The sequence below is a fragment of the Entamoeba histolytica genome, genomic scaffold (assembly GCF_000208925.1).
Source record: "Entamoeba histolytica HM-1:IMSS scf_1104750517641 genomic scaffold, whole genome shotgun sequence".
NCBI lineage: Eukaryota > Evosea > Mastigamoebida > Endamoebidae > Entamoeba > Entamoeba histolytica.
The window spans coordinates 42,351-62,267 of NW_001914888.1; the positions used below are offsets into that span (position 1 = coordinate 42,351).

General features: G+C 25.0%; 11 protein-coding genes across 11 annotated transcripts, besides 1 other annotated feature; 3 read left to right on the forward strand and 8 right to left on the reverse strand.

The window, feature by feature from the left end:
- Positions 1-123: 123 nt before the first annotated feature.
- Positions 124-1,596, reverse strand: EHI_087620 (uncharacterized protein; the record flags this gene model as incomplete). The annotated part of the gene is made up of 1 exon (XM_646260.1): positions 124-1,596. One exon carries the CDS (start codon positions 1,594-1,596, stop codon positions 124-126), a length of 1,473 nt encoding a protein of 490 aa, XP_651352.1.
- A 254-nt stretch (positions 1,597-1,850) lies between these two features.
- On the reverse strand, positions 1,851-2,710 carry EHI_087630 (heat shock transcription factor, putative; the record flags this gene model as incomplete). The annotated part of the gene is made up of 2 exons (XM_646259.1): positions 1,851-2,240; positions 2,294-2,710. The coding sequence occupies 2 exons, from the start codon at positions 2,708-2,710 to the stop codon at positions 1,851-1,853; spliced, it is 807 nt and encodes a 268-aa protein (XP_651351.1).
- A 333-nt stretch (positions 2,711-3,043) lies between these two features.
- On the forward strand, positions 3,044-5,059 carry EHI_087640 (protein kinase with ankyrin repeats, putative; the record flags this gene model as incomplete). Its single annotated transcript, XM_643732.1, has 1 exon — positions 3,044-5,059. The coding sequence occupies one exon, from the start codon at positions 3,044-3,046 to the stop codon at positions 5,057-5,059; it is 2,016 nt and encodes a 671-aa protein (XP_648824.1).
- A 109-nt stretch (positions 5,060-5,168) lies between these two features.
- Positions 5,169-5,576, forward strand: EHI_087650 (uncharacterized protein; the record flags this gene model as incomplete). Its single annotated transcript, XM_646257.1, has 1 exon — positions 5,169-5,576. The coding sequence occupies one exon, from the start codon at positions 5,169-5,171 to the stop codon at positions 5,574-5,576; it is 408 nt and encodes a 135-aa protein (XP_651349.1).
- A 57-nt stretch (positions 5,577-5,633) lies between these two features.
- On the reverse strand, positions 5,634-8,249 carry EHI_087660 (uncharacterized protein; the record flags this gene model as incomplete). Its single annotated transcript, XM_648184.1, has 1 exon — positions 5,634-8,249. One exon carries the CDS (start codon positions 8,247-8,249, stop codon positions 5,634-5,636), a length of 2,616 nt encoding a protein of 871 aa, XP_653276.1.
- Positions 8,250-10,294: 2,045 nt separating this feature from the next.
- On the reverse strand, positions 10,295-10,474 carry EHI_087670 (uncharacterized protein; the record flags this gene model as incomplete). The annotated part of the gene is made up of 1 exon (XM_001913514.1): positions 10,295-10,474. The coding sequence occupies one exon, from the start codon at positions 10,472-10,474 to the stop codon at positions 10,295-10,297; it is 180 nt and encodes a 59-aa protein (XP_001913549.1).
- A 96-nt stretch (positions 10,475-10,570) lies between these two features.
- Positions 10,571-10,831, reverse strand: EHI_087680 (60S ribosome subunit biogenesis protein NIP7, putative; the record flags this gene model as incomplete). Its single annotated transcript, XM_001913515.1, has 1 exon — positions 10,571-10,831. One exon carries the CDS (start codon positions 10,829-10,831, stop codon positions 10,571-10,573), a length of 261 nt encoding a protein of 86 aa, XP_001913550.1.
- Positions 10,832-11,236: 405 nt separating this feature from the next.
- Positions 11,237-12,403, reverse strand: EHI_087690 (uncharacterized protein; the record flags this gene model as incomplete). Its single annotated transcript, XM_648185.1, has 1 exon — positions 11,237-12,403. One exon carries the CDS (start codon positions 12,401-12,403, stop codon positions 11,237-11,239), a length of 1,167 nt encoding a protein of 388 aa, XP_653277.1.
- Positions 12,404-13,028: 625 nt separating this feature from the next.
- Positions 13,029-13,552: a repeat region.
- Positions 13,553-15,219: 1,667 nt separating this feature from the next.
- EHI_087700 (uncharacterized protein) lies at positions 15,220-16,077 on the reverse strand (the record flags this gene model as incomplete). The annotated part of the gene is made up of 1 exon (XM_648186.1): positions 15,220-16,077. The coding sequence occupies one exon, from the start codon at positions 16,075-16,077 to the stop codon at positions 15,220-15,222; it is 858 nt and encodes a 285-aa protein (XP_653278.1).
- Positions 16,078-16,586: 509 nt separating this feature from the next.
- Positions 16,587-18,143, forward strand: EHI_087710 (uncharacterized protein; the record flags this gene model as incomplete). The annotated part of the gene is made up of 1 exon (XM_648187.2): positions 16,587-18,143. One exon carries the CDS (start codon positions 16,587-16,589, stop codon positions 18,141-18,143), a length of 1,557 nt encoding a protein of 518 aa, XP_653279.2.
- A 116-nt stretch (positions 18,144-18,259) lies between these two features.
- Positions 18,260-19,053, reverse strand: EHI_087720 (uncharacterized protein). The gene is made up of 2 exons (XM_648188.2): positions 18,990-19,053; positions 18,260-18,815 (listed from the first exon to the last, which is right to left on the reverse strand). Exons 1-2 carry the CDS (start codon positions 19,047-19,049, stop codon positions 18,336-18,338), a joined length of 540 nt encoding a protein of 179 aa, XP_653280.2. The 5' UTR covers positions 19,050-19,053; the 3' UTR covers positions 18,260-18,335.
- Between the last annotated feature and the right edge of the window lie 864 nt (positions 19,054-19,917).

A 19,917-nucleotide genomic window follows, 5' to 3' on the forward strand; every position in this document is an offset into this window, starting at 1 on the left:
ATAATTATTAAACTAGTTTAAAGTTGTTGCTTTTTTATTCAGAAGGAAAGAAGAGGTATTCAATTAAATAAAAAATTACATTAATAAAAAGATAAATGGATTGAAAATAAATAATTATTAAAATTATAAAGAAAGGTCATTTTCTTCATTTATATAAGCATTTAATATTTCTTGAATTAACGAAATGACTCTCGGGATTTTTATAGATTTCTTTTTAACTTCTAATAAAGAAGAATAAATTTGAGACGTATCTAAAATAGAAACAATAGATAATCCATCATCTGATCTTTTAACTAATACTCTTCTTAAAATTAATAAACTAAGATTTAATTGTTTCTTTGTTGTTTCATTAATACAATTACGAAGAGCAATAAAAAATGTAAAATCATTATAATATTTTATTAATTCATCATCACCACATGCAATAAAGAAATTAATAAATGCTTTTATTGCTTCATTAGCAACAATTCCATTACTACAATTTACTAATGAATTAATAATTATTTTCATTGCATTAGTTTCATCTAAAAGAGAACAGTATTTAGTTCCATAAATTTTATCAACACATAAATTTTCAATTGCATAAAAACAAGCTTTTTGAAGTTTTAAATCATTATATAAAATAGCTTTTTGAGTAAGCCATTGAATTATTTCATTTTCATATAAAAAAGGAAAAATAATACTTTCAGAGTCTTTATACGATACAGCTCCAAGAATTATAACAAAAGAACAAGCATATTCTTTAAATAATTCATTTGAAGAAATAGAAGTAATAATTTTCCAAAGTTTAATAATAATATCTTTCATTTCATCCATAGAAATTAATTCATCTCTATCAAAATAATATCTAAATCCTATAAAACATGTATAAATAATTTGTTCATCATTTGATAATAATAATTTTTTAAAAATATTAATTACTATTTGTACAATTGAAAATGATATTAAAGGCTCACTACAAATAAGACTTCCAAGACAATCTGTACACGCTCGTATTATTTCTATTGACTTGGACGTTTCTAATGTTTTTGAAATAAATCCTTTAAATCGTTCAAAACAATTATCTCTTAATTCTCCACCATCTGAAATAATATTATTTAATAATATTATCCCTTTTCTTTGAATTTCTTCATTTGGAGAATAATAAAGTATTTGCTCAAGAAGTACAATAAAATTAGTTGACCCTAAATTTTTTGTATATGTTGAGTCTAGTGCTGTCCAATTTATTAACACAGTTAATGTTTGTTGAACAATATTCTTATTTGGATGTGTTAATAAAATAAGTAAATCCTGAAGAACTGGAAGTGGATTACTATGACAAAAAACAAAAAGAGCATCAAGTATTGCTTTTTCGTTATTTTTTCTTTCAACAGCTTGAATTGCTGCTTGTTTTTGTTTTTCATTAAATCGATAAATCTTCTTTTTTCTATCAACTGCACTTTCTTCAATTTCAGAAACAGTTAATCCTATTTGATCATCTTCAATAGTTCTTTTTAATGATAGTAAATTTTCCCTTTTCTTTTGTCTTAATGAAGATTGTGCTATTTCTCGATTTTTAAATGCTTGTTTAGCTGGGTTTTCTCTTATATTAGACATCTTTTTGTTATTTAATGAAATTGAAGTTTCTCTTTTTTTGTATTTATTTTATTTTTTGTTTTATATAACTACAAATATCAATCTTCTTATTTTATTCGTTTTTAAGAGAAAATCTTGTATAATACTCATTTTACATTTTCTTTTTCATAGAAGATAAGTAGATATGAAAGATGACTTAAAAGAAGAAAAGAAACAATAAAAATAACATACATTATAATAAATTGTTATAAAAAATAAAGTTTAATAATACAAAATTAATGATGGTCATCAGTCCTTTGATTGTCATCAAAACCTTGGTATCTTCTAACAAAGTCATTTTGTTGAGTTTGTTGTTGTGGGAATTGATTCATTTGAAGTAACACTGGAAGAAACATTTCTATTTGGTCTAATCTATTTTTAAGATCAGACCATCTAACTAAATTGTTTTGTATTTCATGACGAACTTCTAATAAATCTTTTTCAATTCGAGTCATATCCATTCTTAAAGAGAACATTTTACAAACGTCATTATTTTCATTAGACTGATGTAATGAATTAGGGATAACTAATTTTTTATTTTTTTTTCTTTTAATTTTATCTAAAAATTCAGGTGTATCACGAATAAAAAATTCGTGTTTAAAACAAATACCCGTTTTATATTCTAACTAATCAGTTAGTGAATTCATTCATTTAAAAACAAAACACAATTAATACAAACTTTATGAAACCCATAAATATTTAATTGACGAACAAAAGACGAAATGTTAGAATGTTTGAAATGATACGGTAATACCTCTTTTGCAAACTGAACAGGATCTGTTATAATAAATGCTTTCCCTTTATGTTCTTCACTCCAATGGATTAATGAATGATATTCAGGTGTATTAATAAGTGAATATAATTTACTAATAAATGGTGTACAATTATGTAATACATCAAATGCCATTGTTGGTTGTTTATCCTCATATTTATCTTCTTCTTTTTTTATTTCAAACGTTTTATCTATTGGTAATTTAGTTGAGTTAGAAACATATAGTGTATTAGATACTTCTATTTTTGAATCAATGGGTTGTGTAAATGGGTTATGTGTTTCATTACATTTAGATAACTGAATGAAATTGTCATAGTCTGTCATATCTTCTTTTTGTATTTGAAAATTTAGTTTTGATAGTTCTTATAAATAGTATAAGTACTATTAATTATATTTTTATTTATTTTGAGTAATTGTCTTTATTATTATCAAAGAAAAAAAAAAGATAAAACAACTTTTCTTGTAGTGTAATGTATTTTGTTTTAAGACTTTATTTTCTTTAATGACATAAAAAAATATTTTAACAAACATGAGAAAATATTAGAAAAATGTGGGATAAAAAGGATGTAAAAAATAAAAAAGATTCATTAGAATGAAGAAAAAAATATAAAAAAAAAAGAAAAAGCAAGAACTAGATAAGTTGAGCTGTCGTTGAGGATGTTCAAGAAGACGAAATTAATCAATATTGTACGTAATGAGACAGCTGATAAAGTAAAAGAATATCTTAATAAGAAAAAAGTAGATAAAAAAACGTTTGAAAAATTTAAAACGAAAGAGGAGAATCCGTTATATGTTTCTATGATTATCAGAAAAGATTTTGATATGTCACAAGAATTAATCAAAGTGATGATTAAAGTAAAAGCTGATATCAATAAATATGATGAAGCTGAACAAACAATATTACATTATGTATGTAATACATTTACTTCTGATGCTTCTTTTATTATGGCATTATTACAATTTCCAGGAATAAATGTTAATGCAAAAAATAGAGATGAACAAACTCCTTTACATATTTTTTGTAATCATTTTGCTAATGTTCAATCATACAAAACAGTTTTACAAAAATTTGTTGAATTACATGCTGAAATTGATGCTACAAATTCATATCTTGAAACACCTCTTATTAAAACTGTTAAAAATCAAAAACTTAGAGGTCTTATTGTTCAATTTCTCATTGACAATGGAGCAAATATTAATGTTGCTAATAAAGCAAAAAATACTGCATTACATTTTGTTGTTGTTTTAAATAGAGTAGATTTAATTAATATATTAGTTAAAGGAGGTGCTGATATTTATTGTTTAAATAATAAAAATGAATCTCCACTTAGTCTTGCTAAAGAAAAAGGTTCAATGGCAGTTATTACTAAATTATATGAAGTTCATAATTTACTTCAATGGCTTTCATCTATTTCAAATGACTTTGTTGCTTTATATGCAAGAAAATTTCTTCAACAAGAACTTCATCCAAAATTACTTAAATCATTAAGTGATGAAGAATTAACTGATGTATTAGAAGTTATTGTAGAAGAAGAAAAACATATAACTATTTTAAAAGATTCATTACGTAAATTTGAATTAATTCTTCCAGAAGAAAAAGAAATTAAAGCAGTTGTTGTAACTACACCTGAAAGAAAACCAATGCTTTCAGCATCTAAACGATCATCACTTCCAGCTAATGTAGATTCATGGACTATTGGATCAAACCAAATTGAATTTACAGGAGAGACAAAACCATCACGATCAAATAAAGTTGGAACAGGGTCAACATGTAGTGTTTATAGAGGTATTTATAAAAAAATTAATAGTGAAGGAGGAACAACAGATTTTGATGTTGCAGTCAAAGTAATGGATGAAGGTATTGATTTAGGAGAAAATAGTGAATTTCTTCATGAATTTGAAATACAAAAAACTATTGCCCATAAGAATATTGTAAAATTCTTTGGAATTGTTATAGATGATACAATATCAATTGTTATGGAATTTTGTTCTCATTTCTCATTATTTGATGTTCTTAATGATCCTAATCAACAAGTTGATTTTCCTACTGCATTAAATTTTTGTGAACAAATGAGTGTTGGATTAGGAGTATTACATAATAACAAACCATCTATTCTTCATCGTGACTTTAAATCATTAAATGTTCTTGTAACAAATGATTATACGTTAAAAATTAGTGATTTTGGAATGAGTCGATTTGACACTACAGAAAATCGAGAAAAAGATTTAAAAGAATTATCTGGAACAATACCATATTGTTCTCCAGAAATTATTCCAAGTGATGGACATCAAGGATTATATACTACAAAAAGTGATATTTATTCTCTTGGAATAGTTTTTTGGGAAATTTTTAGGAGAGTTGTTTTTGGGTCATACACAAAACCTTGGTTTAAAGAATATAATATTCCTGCAGCAAATGACTTTGCTATTTTAAATTTAATTAGTGAAGGTAAACGACCTACTCTTGAAATCAAGGAATATAATGAAGCTTGTAAAAATTATGTACCACCATCAGTACATCAACTGTATTATAGTTGTGTAGATGAAGAACCTGATAAAAGACCTAATGCAGAAGAACTTATTAAAATGATTGAATCAATGAAACAGGAATATATACATAACAATACTATTTGGAATAAATATTATGTTCCTGTTGGATATAAGAAAATGTAATATACAATTTGCTTTTCTTTTTTACTATTCAATTTTGATGTTTTGATTTACCAAAAAAAAAAATAAAAAAATAAAAATAAAAAGAATAAAAATCAAGAAAATCAACATTATGTTATTGATACTCCTTTTTATTACATTCACATTCTCTGTTAATATACCTAGAAATCCTAAAAGTCTTTATGACTTACAAGCATTTGAAGAAAAAGATGATAAAATGTCAGAAATGTATAGTTTAGATCGACAAGTTCAAATATTACAAATTAAAGTAAAAGAAGTTGAGCTAGAAATTTTATCATTGAAAGATGAATTGAAAGAACAAATAAATGCATCAACAAAAAATGCAGCTCAATTAAGATTAAACTTTTTACAAAAAGAACTTGCTTTATTAAAGAAAGGTTTACATGAAAATGCACAAGATGCAATTAAATTTTATGGGAAAATGGGAGGAAAAATTCAAACAGAATACAATGGAATTTATAACTACCAAAAAAGAATTGCTGAATTAAGAAGTCTTTAATTCATGTTTCTTAGATAATGAAAGAGAATTACAACTTTAGAACAAAAATAATTTGAATTAGAAAGTTCCAAATGATGATTTATTGTGTTTATTTTGATATTTCTTATATCCAATATATCCAACAAATAATCCAATAACAAGTAATATAACAACTAAGAAAAGAACAGCAACAATAATTCCAAAGATTTCACCTCCACTTAATCCATCTTCTTCATTATCTAATTCACCTTCATAATAATCAAATTTAACTCTCATCATACCACTATCACTATATGTAGCACCTCCTACAAAAATATAATATGTTTGTCCTTTTTCTAATTTAGTAGTTAATATCGTACCATGTTGCCCTACTGGTGATTTATAAAAATTAGTTCCTTTATAACAATCACCTGGTACAGATAAATCAGTAAGCATTTCACAAGAAGTATAAACACCAATTTGAGTATTAAAAGTAGTAACATCATCAGTTTGTATTAATACTTTTTCTGTTTCTTTTGGAGTATATACAAACCATTTTCCTTTTAATCCATCAGCAACAACTCCACACTTACTTCTTGATGAATGTGCCTTTTCTGTATATGAATAATAAGTACTTGGAATAGTAATTGTCTCAGCATTACTACATTTAGAACTTTCTTCAGCAATATTTTCATAAATATTAACTCTAGTAACTGTTTTTTCTACTGAAACATCTGGGTTAATACCAACAAGTGCATATTTACTACCTTTACCAGAAGAAGTAACCGTAGTACCATATCCACATTCATTTATATCATTTGTATTATAACATTCTCTATTTCCATTATTTTGAGTAAATAAAACTTCAATCATAGTACTTGTTACTGTCTCACTTCCACAAGTTGATACAACATAAGTAGTATCTTCTGGTTGTTCATATTTAAGAATTATTGCTGGGAATGAATGTAAATTAGGGAATCTAAGATGAGAACATTGAACAGGTAGTTGAGTTCCAATACCAAAAATACCTGAATAAGGAACTGTTACTTCATACGCTTTATCAAATGTCGTTCCTTTAGTATCTCTTTTTACAGCCCAATACATAAAAGTACCAAACTCATTACCACTTCCTTCTCGAAGAATAGTTGTAGCAAATACAAATAAACTTTCTCCCTTTTTAATGGTTTCAACAGAAGTAGCATATAAGTCAAAAGTAGATTTAATACATTCTGAACACCCTTTTAGAGTAGCAAGATATCCAGTATATTGTTCTGGTTTAAAAGTATAAACTCCATGCATAATATTCATATCTTCAGTTTCAGCTTTTAATTCATACCATCCTCCTTTAAGATTCTTTTTATTGTCTTTACAATCAAATACAGTATAACTTTCTTGATTACTTCCAATAAGGTATTGAGTGAATTGATCTCCTTCTGTTGTTATATTTAAAAGTCTGGCATGTTCACAAAGATAATTATCTTTAAAATCAATTTGCATTACCCCAACATTAACTTTACATTGTGGATTAGTACAAACTACTCTAAATCTATACAATTGATTTGCTTCAAGGAAGACATTAATTAATGCATCATTACCACACGTATTAGAACTAACTTCAGCACAATTGTCACATCCATTTGAATAAAGTTCAAGTGACGTATGATCAGATCCTGAACTTTGAGTGAAACAAGTATGAATAGCATATCTCCTACCATCTCCTCTAACACTAAAGTACATTCCAGTTTGTTGAGTATTGAGAGAACAAGGTGAGGTACTTTTAGTATATCCAGACATATCCATAATTATATTAAATGGTTTTTTGGAAATTGAAAATGAATTAGTACATTTGTAATTATCTCCACCATTTGTTCTGAATGTAACTTCAAATGACCCAGAAACAGGTGATTTTGATGTGTCTCCAGTAAAATGTACAAATACATAATATTCCTCTCCAACAATAAATTTGTCATAGTATAAACGTGCGAATGAACCACATCCTTCTGTAGCTTCTGCAATTGGTGCATCACCCATACAACCATTTGAAGTAGTTACTTTTTTATAAAGATAAATTGTTGTTGGATATTGAGTATTTTTATTACATGTATCAATAACATGAGTATTTTGTGTAGCATTGAATTTAAACCACATACCTCTCAAAAGTCCATGATAATTTCCACTATAGGTTAAACTAGATAAAATAGTTGCATCAACAGTTTGTGGGAAACTATTAATTTTTAATGCATTAGAACACGTAGTACTAGTAGGATTAATATATTCTTTTATAGTTAATCTAAATGATCCACTGTCAAGATTCGTTACTCCAGAAACAATAATAAAATAACTTTGAGATGCTTTTACATTTACAATCAATTTAGATCTATGTCCATCACAAAGTCCATTAGGGTCTCCATCATTAGCTCCAACACAAGAAGAAGTTACATCGTCAATACAAGAACTTCCAATAATAATTCTTGTTGCAAAATTTGTTTGTGCATAACATGTAGATACTTCAATCATTTTGTTAGAAGAAGGTGTATATTGAAATATTACTGACTTGTCTTCATGTACTTCAGAGTCAACTTGTTGACAACTCCATTTATTGGTTTCTCCTTTGTAACTCAAATTAATTACATCATCAAAATTTTCTTGAATTGTAATAGGTTTTTGGCAACTTGAAGCATAAAGGCTAACAATAAATAAAAACAGAACAACCATTTTAAAGTCGTTTATTCAACTTTTTAATTAACAGTTCCTTTTTATTCTAAAACTCTTTTTCTTTTTTTTTTACGTTGAATTTTCTTGTTATACTTACAATTTTCATTATAAACCATTTCTTCTTATTATTTTATTACAAAAATACTTTCTCGATTTTATTTTGTATCTTCTTGTTAAAATCAGAAATTTCAAATTGATTATTCTTTCATAGAAAACTCTTTTATTTTAATTTTCCCTTTTCTTCTTTCTTTTATACTTCTTCCTTTTTCAGCATAACCTTTTATAATGAAAACAGAAATAATTCTTTCAAAACTACTTCATTGCAATATGAATGAAAATATTAAAATAACCATTCAAAAGACTGTTAATACTATTAACTTTTTCGTATTTACTTAAAACTATATTATTTCTAAAAATAAATAGTTGAAACCCCAATATAAATATAATAAATTCATTTTTTATTTCTAATATATTCTAAAACATCAAAAAAATTTTCATTTGTTAGATAAGAACGAAAACAAATAACAATAAGGAATAATTTATTATTTGAATCAAGATATATTATAATATACCAAAAGAAGTTCACTGTCTAATTATGTCTTCTTAATAGTTTTATTAAAAAAACAATGAAGCAAAAGAATCACCGATAATAAAGATTTTTTTTGATAATAACAATATCTATAATTAAGATTAATACATTTATTTTTAATAATATATATTTCATTTGTTTATCAACTCATAATAAGTTAAATAAAAAATAACAATGTTTGAATGAAAATAAATTATGGATATTATGTCTATTAATATTTTATTTATTATATAATTTTCTACAAAAAAAATTATTCATTTCTTCAATATATTGAATAACTATTCACTTAAAATTATTTTCAATGAATTTTATTTTTCTAAAAATTCTCTTCTGAAATGTTTTATTAATGGATATTTATTTATGTTTTATGGTTTTAGTTTTTAGTATGCCGAAAATAATGATTAATATATTATGTTGTGCCATTGTAATTAACTGAAAGAATGTATTGTACAATGAAAAATCAAAATAAATAAATCACACCTCTTTTTGATGATAATATCTATAATGATATAACTCAAAGATATGAAATACATATTGTTTAAATATGAAATATTATATCATTCCATTATGAATGAAAATTAATACAAATAATACAAAATAATTCTTATTTTATTAATATAATTAGAATAATTAATAGTAAAAAAAATTAATTTCTTGAATAAGATAAGAAAATTGAAAAAAAAAATTAAATGCTACGGTTATGAATTGAATTATGTTAATTGTTAAATAATTTAACTGTGCAAATAAGTACTTCTTAATGACATACTTGACAGTTAATAAAAAATGTAAAATGCCAAGTGCTTAAGTAAATATATTTATTTCATGTGATATGTATTACAAAAATGAATAACCAAGAATCTAGAGATTTTTCAAAATAGAAGAACATGAGATAATAAAATATTTATGACTAAATAATATAAACATACAATTATTTCAATAACTATAATTGATACATCGAATAACTCATTGTCAAATGTTGTAAATTCTTTAATAAAAATAAATCAAAAAAATTAATATATATTAATACTTCTTTTTAAATGTTATCAATTAATAAAGTTGAATCATTCATAAACACTGAACGATATTTAAGTTATAAAAATAATAACTAAATAAAAGTTAGCTCATATATTCATATAACAAATCAATTAAATAGTTAAGAAATAAATGAAATATAAAAAACCTGAAAAAGAATTTTAAGTAACATAAATAATAAAGTTATTACACATAATACTGAACTAACTAGTTTAACATAAAACAAACTTATTTAAGACGAGTAGTATTAATCTGTATTACCATTTATTTTGATTTATCTATTCAATAAAAAAATAAAATAAGTAATTTTTATTTAAGAAAAGAAAACCAGAAAATTAAAATAATGAAAAAACAAAACATAAAAAAATTTAACAAAAATAAAATTGTTTTTCATTCAAGATTGTTATTTATCACTTTTTCTTATTTAATTCTGAACCATCATTGTATCTTCTTCTCTTAAATATTCTCCTAATTCTCCTTGATTATAACAGACAATCCCTGTTGCACTTATTCGAGAATATTCAACTGAAGAACATGCTGTTGTTCCAAATCCATTTGCAATATCATTTTCATTAAACATAACACATCCTATGTTTCTTGCCATGTTGTCTGTTATTTTACTTATTCCGTTTTTGACTAAATGATTTCCATATAAAAATGATGTTTCTGCTTCTGGTTTTACCCATATTTTACATGAACATTATTGTGCTAAATATGGTAATGCAGTTATGTGAAGTTTAAATTTCCCTGTTTTAGTGAATTTCCCAAAACATGTGCCAAGTGATAATAAATTCTCTCTTCCAATTGTGGTAGCTTGTTCTGCAATACTAAGTCTCACATAATAAACTCTATCCTTTTGTAATCTAAAACAATACTCTTCATTTTCGTTGTCTATTAAAAATCGAATGTTTCTGCCAATGTACTTCGCTAGTTTCTCAAAAAAATGATTTTGTTTCTTCATCAGTTAAAGGTCTCATTCCTCACTTCTCTCTTTTGCTTTTCAGTTGTTTTTATTTCTGTTGTTTTTTTAAAGGGGTTTTTCTTCTTTTTTTTCTTCCTTCTATTTCTTGTTTTTTCTTTTTTTGTAATTTATCCCACAATTTTCTTTCTTGTCTTTCTTTTCATCTCATTTCTTGTGATATATCCTATGATGAACATTCTAACCATTTGTTTGCATTAAACTCTACACCACTAATACTCTTTATTGAATCAATTCAAATACTCACCTCTCAATTTGAAGTAAATCGAATTGTGGATATTCTATTAATTGACTTTTTCACACAAAATTAAAATAAATTTAATGTTTTTTGAAATTCTTCATAAAATGAACCAAAAAATTACCTAAAAAATATGAATAGATTCAAAATTAGTGGCACACGTCTTGAACAAATCCATATTCTTTAAATCCCATGTCGGATTGATGATCGATTTGTAAGTATTCTTCATTATTTTCATATCTATTCATATCAACGCATGACTCAGATTCATTATTTTGTGTAATAACTCCATTTTTACTTAAACATTCAAACTGAGAAAGCATTTCCCTAAAATTAGCAGGAAGTGCTACACTTATTTTAACTGATAACAAACTACAATTAGCCACTGTACTTTGATACTCAAATAAAGGAGAACCTATATCGTTATATAATAGGTTATCTTCCATTGAGCTACTAATGTTAGTAGGAGATTGTGGTTGTTGAATTTCAACATCTTCATTTAATTGTTGAGATGATGAACTAACTTGGTTATCAAGACATTTGAATTTACTTTCATCAATAGCTTGATCCAAGAACTTTTCTTTTGAAAGCAAAAGAATGTTTCCATATGATGTTTCATTTAAACAATCTTTGTCCCCAATAAAAACACTTTCATACTTTGTTTGAGAGTCTTTTTCTTTTTTTGTTTGAGAGTATTTTTCTTTTTCAGAACTTTTTTCTTTTTTGAGATATTGACACAAAAAGTCATATACTTGAATTCCTGTTGTATTTAATACTTCTATTTTATTAAATATACCAATACATTTCCCATCTTTCTTTACTAATGGAAGTTTTGTATATTGTTGACTACTAATTGTATTTTTTGATACTTTTGTGTGTGCCAAACTATTATCATTCCCAAGTTCATTGTATTTAAGATAACATTCATTAATGATGTTCATAACAACAAGTTCATTGTAAACTAATTTCTTCTTATTTTGTTTTCCACTTTTCTCAGTTACTTCTTTCTTTATTGGAATTCCTTCTTTATCAAATTTTAATTTGGCTTCTTTCCCTTCTTGAACTACTTCATACTCAAACTCTTTATCCAATATTATTACCTTATTTTCGTTCCATATCTTTTGAATAGGGAAGAAGTGGTGTAACTTTTCCGCTCTTCTTTGTTCTTTTGAAATAAGAAATGACCATCCTTTTGTTATCAAGTAGTAACACCCAGCTAATATATACATTCTTCTTGTATTTGTCGAATTCATTTTAGTTTCAGCGGGGGATATTTCCTTTGGAGTTGTTGTAACTTTATCTATTCTTTTTGCCATATCTTTAATGAAAAGATAGTTATCATCTAGGTTAAATAAATAACTGTAACTAAAAATAAACTAAAATTCTAATGATTTTTAGATTTTAAATAGTTATTCCTCAAATAATGATTTTTCTTTGAATTTTTTAATTACGCTTTCATAATTAAATAAGAAGTTTATTTTATTATTTATATTCTTTTTAAACTATGAATTAATTAATTTAATTTATACTTAAAAATTCAAAAATTATTTTTATAATTATTTTTTTTTCTTTTGTAGAATAAATTCAACTCTGCCAATTTTATAAATAGTGAAAAACATAACTCTTTGACATAATTTCATTTCTTTTATACTTGTTTACTTTCTAACTTTAATATAAATCAAAAAATAAAAACCTGAAGGAGGAAGAATTTACTTTGGTTGATTAATTTTTATATTATATTGTGTTATAACATTTTATATTTAACATCATTTATTTTATTTTAGTGAACGGCACATTCTCTTAAAAGTTAAGTAGATAATTATTTATTTTTATATATCAGAATGATAAAGATATATCAGAAAAGAGTATTATAGTTTGTATAGGTTTATTATTTTTTTGAAATTCTGATGTTATTTATTTGTCTTGTACAAAATTGAAATATCGAAGGTAACATGTCTGAAACACTACACACAAACATTAATATAATTCAAACTTCAATTTTAATGGTAATTATCTGATTATGACAGTGTATTTGAATTAGGAATGTATTAGGGAATACTGCAAAGGGTGTAGCAAGATATTATGATAGAATATTACATGGTGTAATATAAGAATCTACTAAAGTGTGGGTAAGACTAAAAGAAAATTAAACATAATAATATAGTGGGAATGAAATACTCTCTTCTCTCATTCATAAAATAAAGAAAAAAGGAAAAAGAAAATGTTTAAAATTAAGACAGAAAATAAACAAAAGGTTAAAAAGAAGAAATAAGCAGAAGAAGGATGAGAAGACATTAAAAGGAAAAATAAAACAAAGAAGTGCTTTCCTCATTTTGCAAGAAAAAACATAAATGATAGGTTAAACAAAAAGATTACTTTTTTTTAAAACAGCTCAGGGATTAATCTCCTCTAAACTAGGAAGAATATATGAAAAATCTATTAATACTTAATTAACTTATTTTTATTTTCTTGAAAAAATGGGTATTTTAAAAACTGAAATTGAATTATTACACTATTAATAATAAAAACATAATATTGAATAAAATATAATAGTCTATAAAATAATAGTCATTTTATTAATAGTTATATTCGTACAGTGGTAATACATTCCTGTTTATTATATTATTTTATTTTTAAATAAAAAACTAATAACAATCACCCCATTATTATATTGAACTAATTAGTGGTACTTCACCATTATTTATACATTCATAACATTTATTTTCTCATTTCTGAAAGTTCTATTTAATTGTATATTTATTGAAACAATATTTATACAATGATATTTTGCTTTAGTTCATTGAAAATTATTTGAACATTTCATTGTTTTTAATTAATATTTATAATAGAAAATCTTGTCAATTAAAAATGCATTTACTTTGTTTATAAGACAATAGCAAACACTGCCTAATTGATTTGTTGCATTATATTATTCAATAAATGATAGAAATAAAACTTTTTTTAGTTTTATCAATCAATTCTTTTATATTAAATGAGTGTATTATGTTATTTTGTTCTTTACTTGTGTATTAAATAAGTATTACGTTAAACTTTTAATATTTTTTTCAATTGGGATTATGTTTATTTTAATATTCTCTATTTGAAGATTATATTATTGAAGATATTGGAGATACATTCTACGCTAAGTACTGACATTAATCTAGAAATTGAAAGACTATTTTCATTAATATATAGTACAAATGAAATAAACTGGTTAGTTAACAATATTTTTTATTGTGTAGAATATTTAAGTCAACATAGTTTATCAAAAAATATTACCAAAACAAATATCTTTTATTCATTTTACCATTAAAAAATTACTGAAAAGATATTACAATTGACAACTCTCATATGATATTCTAGTTTTTTTATTATCAACTAAAAATTGTATATAAAATGCAAAAAGAGAAATTATCTATAAGAAAATTCAAAAAATACAATTCTAAATATTATTGTGATGGTTTTCAAAAAGAGTTATTACATTCAATCACTCCATGAAATGAAAATAAATTTAATCATTATCTATTTAATCATCTACTACATTAATGATAGTTATGAATCTAGTTATTACAAAACATCCTCTATACTACAAGTCTAAATTTATTATTCAGAGAATAATGATAATAAATAAAGAATAAAACTATGAAAGAGTGTTTCAATCATTTAAACAATAATATAAATAAAATAAAGTATTTCAACATTATGAAATTTAATTCATGAAACTAATAAAAAAATATATTCAATTAGTCAACACAAAAGATGAGTATTACTTCTCTTATAAACTAATTAATTTATATTATTAATGTAATATATTGAAAAGAGTCATCAACAAATAATAAGTTAAATGAAATGATAATATAGAATATAATTTAAATGTTATGATACTTCTAGTTAAAGAATGTGGATTGATTGGTAACATATTTATATGTATGTAGGACATGTTGTTCATTACAAAAAGACAGCCAAATTATAATTTAAAATTATTATTATAGTACTTTAACAAATTTTATTTCAAGTGAATAAATGTTATCATATTTAAAACAATAAAAATAAGTTGATTTTAAACATCAATTAAAATAAAAGAACATACCATGATTTAAAAACAAATTGGTAGAGACATATTAAAATAACTTTAGAGTGTTCCAAAAACATTTGGTTGTCCTGAATAATTCCCATTAAATTCTCCAAATGGAGTGTATTCTTGTGGTAATTGTTGACTATTTTGAGTAATAATTGGTTGGAATGTGTATTGTTGAGGAAACATTGATTGAATAACTGAACATATTTCAAATAATGTATTACTTTGTTCTATGTCCAATCCTCCAAGAACATTCATTAAATGAACTTGTAAAGTACTATATTCTATACCTGCCATTTTCTCACAAATAGCTTGAATTCCTGCTTCAATTGTAGTAATTTTTGTTTCTTCTCTTCGAGTTAAACTACTAAGACGTTCAAGAAGAATTGTATTTGAAGATAATAATGCTAATTCAAAAACCTTTCTTTGTGTTGCAGAATTTGGAATTGGAAGGTCATTCTTTTTAGGTTTTGTTGCTTCAATTTGTTGATGTACTAAAGATTTATTAATTATTTGACGAGACTTCTTTGTTCCATCAATTTTTGAGGTACAACGAATTGGATATGAAATTACTTCTCCAACAACAACTCCATTATTATAAACATTTGCTCGAATTTTAAATAACATATCTTCATGTTTACTTGATAAAACATTTAATTTACATTCAATGTTAATAGCTTCATTAGAAACTTGTTGAACTTTATATGAAATTGGTTTTTGTGATACATAAGGAACAGGTTTTAATTCTGGAATATCATATAATAATTCACATGTCACCTCTGCATTTTCTATTGGTTCAACACTCGTTAAACATAACATAAAATTTGTTTGTTTTACAACAACATAAACTTCATTTTTACCTACCTTTTCATTCATAACACATGTTTGTCTTTCTAAAAACACCTTTCCCATCCTATTTTCTTCACTTGCTTTTCACTTAACTAAGATCACTTTTTTTTTAAAAGGGGTTTTTTTATTTTTAACTTTCGTATTTTACTTTTCTTTTGATTTTTTGATTATTTATTATATTTTATTATACTTATTTTATTTTTTATTAGAATATTTCTTTTTAAGTTCATTGAAACTTTGAAGAAGTAATTCTTGTACTTCTATTAATAAATTCGTTGCTATTTTTTTCTATCTTTTTTATTGTGTTTTTTCGGAAGATCTTATATTTTCATTGGTTTACTAAAGAATTTAAATAAACACCATTTCGTATAACTTTAAATTCTCAGTTTAAGTAAAAATACATCAATAGTTCAAATTTAAATATAGACAATACTCAAAGTAATAATAGATATTTTATTAATTATAATTTTTAAGAACAAAAAACATATTATTAAATTTTTGTAATAAATAACGAAAATAAAAACAAATTTAAAACCCTAAAAAAAAAAAAAAAAAAATATGAAAGAAAACAGATGGAGGATTTACTTCACGATTATTTAATTGTTGATACAAATATTTTTCTTCGTGATACTGGAGCAAAACTAAATCGATTTGCACATCATATTGTTACAGTTGAAGATGTAATTAAAGAAGTAAAGGATGAAGTATCACGACACAGACTAGAAACCCTACCATATGACTTAGAATTATCTGAACCTAAACAAGAAGACATTGACTACACTGTTAGATTCTCAAAAGAAACTGGAGATTATAGAAATTTATCATTACAAGACATTAAGGTTATTGCTCTTGCTGTACGCTATGTTAGAGAAAAATTACCATTTCTTGAACTTGCAAAACATCCTGGAGACTCAAGAAAAGTGATGAATGAACAAGAACGATTAAAAAAAATTCATGAAATGAAACAAACTAAGTCTAGTAAGAAAGAAGAAAAAGAAACACAGAAGAATGATGAAGAGCATAAATCATTAACATGGACTGTTCCTGTAAAAAGTGAGGAAGTTAAAGGAACGGAAGACCCAAGATTTCCAAAATTAGGGGAAATGTTAAATGCAAAAACAAGACCTAAAATTGTTACTCAATATGATTATGATCCAGAAGAAGAAGAGCATAAAGAAAAAGTTGATGTATTTGCAGAAACAGATAAAGAAAATGAAGAAGATAAAGGATATAATGATTATAATGATTATAATGAAATATTTGAAGAAGAAGAAATAGAAGAAGAAGAAAATGAAGAAGAAGACACAGAAGAAACATTAATAAAAGAAGAAGACAATAAAGAAGAAATAAAAGAAGAGGAGGATAAAGATATTGGTAAAGTTCGAATTGAACCAAATGAAGATAGTCAAAGAACAGAATTTATTGTTACTAAAGCACCAATTAAAAAAGAAAAAGAGGTTGAAGTTGATGAAGATGGGTTCATTAGTGTAAGTAAAGGCAAGAAAAAAGAAAATAAAAAGAAAGATGATGGGTTTGGAGAATGGATCACACCAACAAACTATCATCAATTAACAAAGAAAACAACATTTGAAAAAAACGCAATTAAACCATTACGTGTTGTTTGTATGACTTCTGATTATACAATGCAAAATGTAATGATGCAAATGGGAATTCGAGTGATGTCTGTTGAAGGAAAAATGATAAGAAAAATAATGAAATGGATGTTAAAATGCCTTATTTGTCAAGAACAAATTTTTGATATGACAAAAATGTTTTGTCCAAAATGTGGATATCATGATTTAAGACGTATTTCCTATTATGTATTAGCAAATGGATCAATTAAAGAAAACTTTAATGCAAATAAAACACTTAGTAAACGTGGTAGAATTTATAATGTTACTGTTCCTAAAGGAGGTAAAGATAAAGGAATTATATTGACTGAAGATGTTTACAATGAACGTATTAAAGCAGCAAAAAGAACAGCAAAAAAACATAGTAAAATTACTGATGGGTTTGGAGTTGCTACTCTTGCAGAGAAATCTGTAGTCATTGAGAATGGAAGAAAGAATCCTAATGTTGCAAGAAGAAAAATAGGAAAGAAAAATAAAAGACTTCAAAAAGATTATTAATATTATGTAAAATGTTATTGTTTCTTGTCAACACTCCTTTAAAAAAGAAGGATATTAACAACGATTTACTAAATTAGAATAACTACTTTTTAATTTATTTTTAATTTAATTTTATAATAAAAATCTTAGTAAAAGAAATAAATATTAACTGATTTCAGTTGTTCTAATTTATGCATTAAACAAACGCTGAAATTAGAATGCATATGGCATACCTGGGAGAGTACCTGAGAACCCATCAAAGAATTGGGCGAATGGGTCAACATAATAACGGCTTGCATAATATGTTAAATAATCATCAGTCAAAGAATATTCTATATCTTCAGTTTCATCAACATCTTCAATCTCTTCTTCATTTTCTTCTTCTTCCTCATCATCATCATCTTCTTCTCCTTCAAGAGCCTCAAGATCTTCATCAAGTTCAGCATCAAGGTCATCATCAAGGAACATATCTTCTTCATTATCACCAAGTTGATATTCTTCATAGTCATCATTATCAAATTCATTCATGTCTTCAATGTCTTCATTTTCTTCTTCATTTTCTTCTTCTTCCTCTATGTCATCCTCTACATTTTCTTCTTCTTCATTGTCTTCAATCTCATACTCATCATCATTTTCTTCATCGTTGTTTTCATATGCAACATCATTTAAAGCATACTCTTCTTGTGAGTCACTCTACAAACCAATAAATATTTTTCCTTTTGACTTTCAAAATTCCTTCTTTTATGTAATTGTGTTGTTTGTTATGATTCACGAAATAAACAACATAAATAATACTTTGACTTTTCACAGTATATCATTTTGATATTAAAAGGAATGTGCTTGATTATATAAGTAACAAAAACAAACAGTGAATAACTCAACATCTGCAGCATCAACTTCGTATGCATTGGCAGCAAAAAGAACCATTAGTAAAAACAAAAATGCCTTCATTATGATAATATAAAATATAATTTCTAAAATTCTTTTTCAGTTCTTTTTATTTTTTTTATAATTCTTTTTTATTATTTTTTGTTCTTGACTTTTCTTGTTTTTAATTTTCTCTTCTAAAATGAGATACATAGCATAAAATAATGAATTGAGTTTTATCTGATTTTCATCATTTCCTAACCTGTCAATTGCTTTGGAAAGAAATTACTTGGGTCATTCTTCATAACTTCTATGAGAACAATACTCTGAATTCATAGCATCTTCTTGTTTTTTCAATTCTAGTGCACTAATAAATCCAGGATAGTTCATTGTTAACCGCTGCTGATTTGATCTTTTTCTATTATTCATTTCTTCAAACTCATCTAGTTCACTAGGATAGTACTCTCCCCACTCTGATGCAATTTGGTTCATTTGCTCAACAGTGAGTTCAACTGAGCTTACTGAGATTGGAGATGCTGGTCGATACTCCATAAACCCAAATGGATTTTTTGTTGTTCTGTTTTTCCTCATTTCTGTTTCTCCTTATAAGTTTCTTTTAATGCTGTTGTCTCTTCATGCTGAGAGACAACTAAATTGGTTATGATGAGGAAGAGACAGACAGGATATAAAAAGTGTGTTATTAACATAAACAAGACTTGAAGAAAATGAAAAGGTGATGTTTTGTACTGTCAAAAGACATTTTTCGTTTTTGGACTAAAGGTTGTACCATTTGTTTTATTTATTACAGATGCTATTTCTTGAATAGTATTTTTTGTTTGATGAGGAATAGAAGTGGTTGTATGAACAAAATAGCTAACAACTAGACTATGTTGTTGTACTTGAACAATTAAAGAATGGACAATAATTT

What these genes read in the sequence shown, in the direction of transcription:
- EHI_087720 (XM_648188.2), bottom strand. Translation starts at nt 19,049, where the DNA reads ATGGTTCTTTTTGCTGCCAATGCATACGAAGTTGATGCTGCAGATGTT. An exon ending in CAGATGTTGAGTTATTCACT is followed by an intron (nt 18,816 to 18,989) that starts GTTTGTTTTTGT and finishes ATTGGTTTGTAG; the next exon opens with AGTGACTCACAAGAAGAGTA.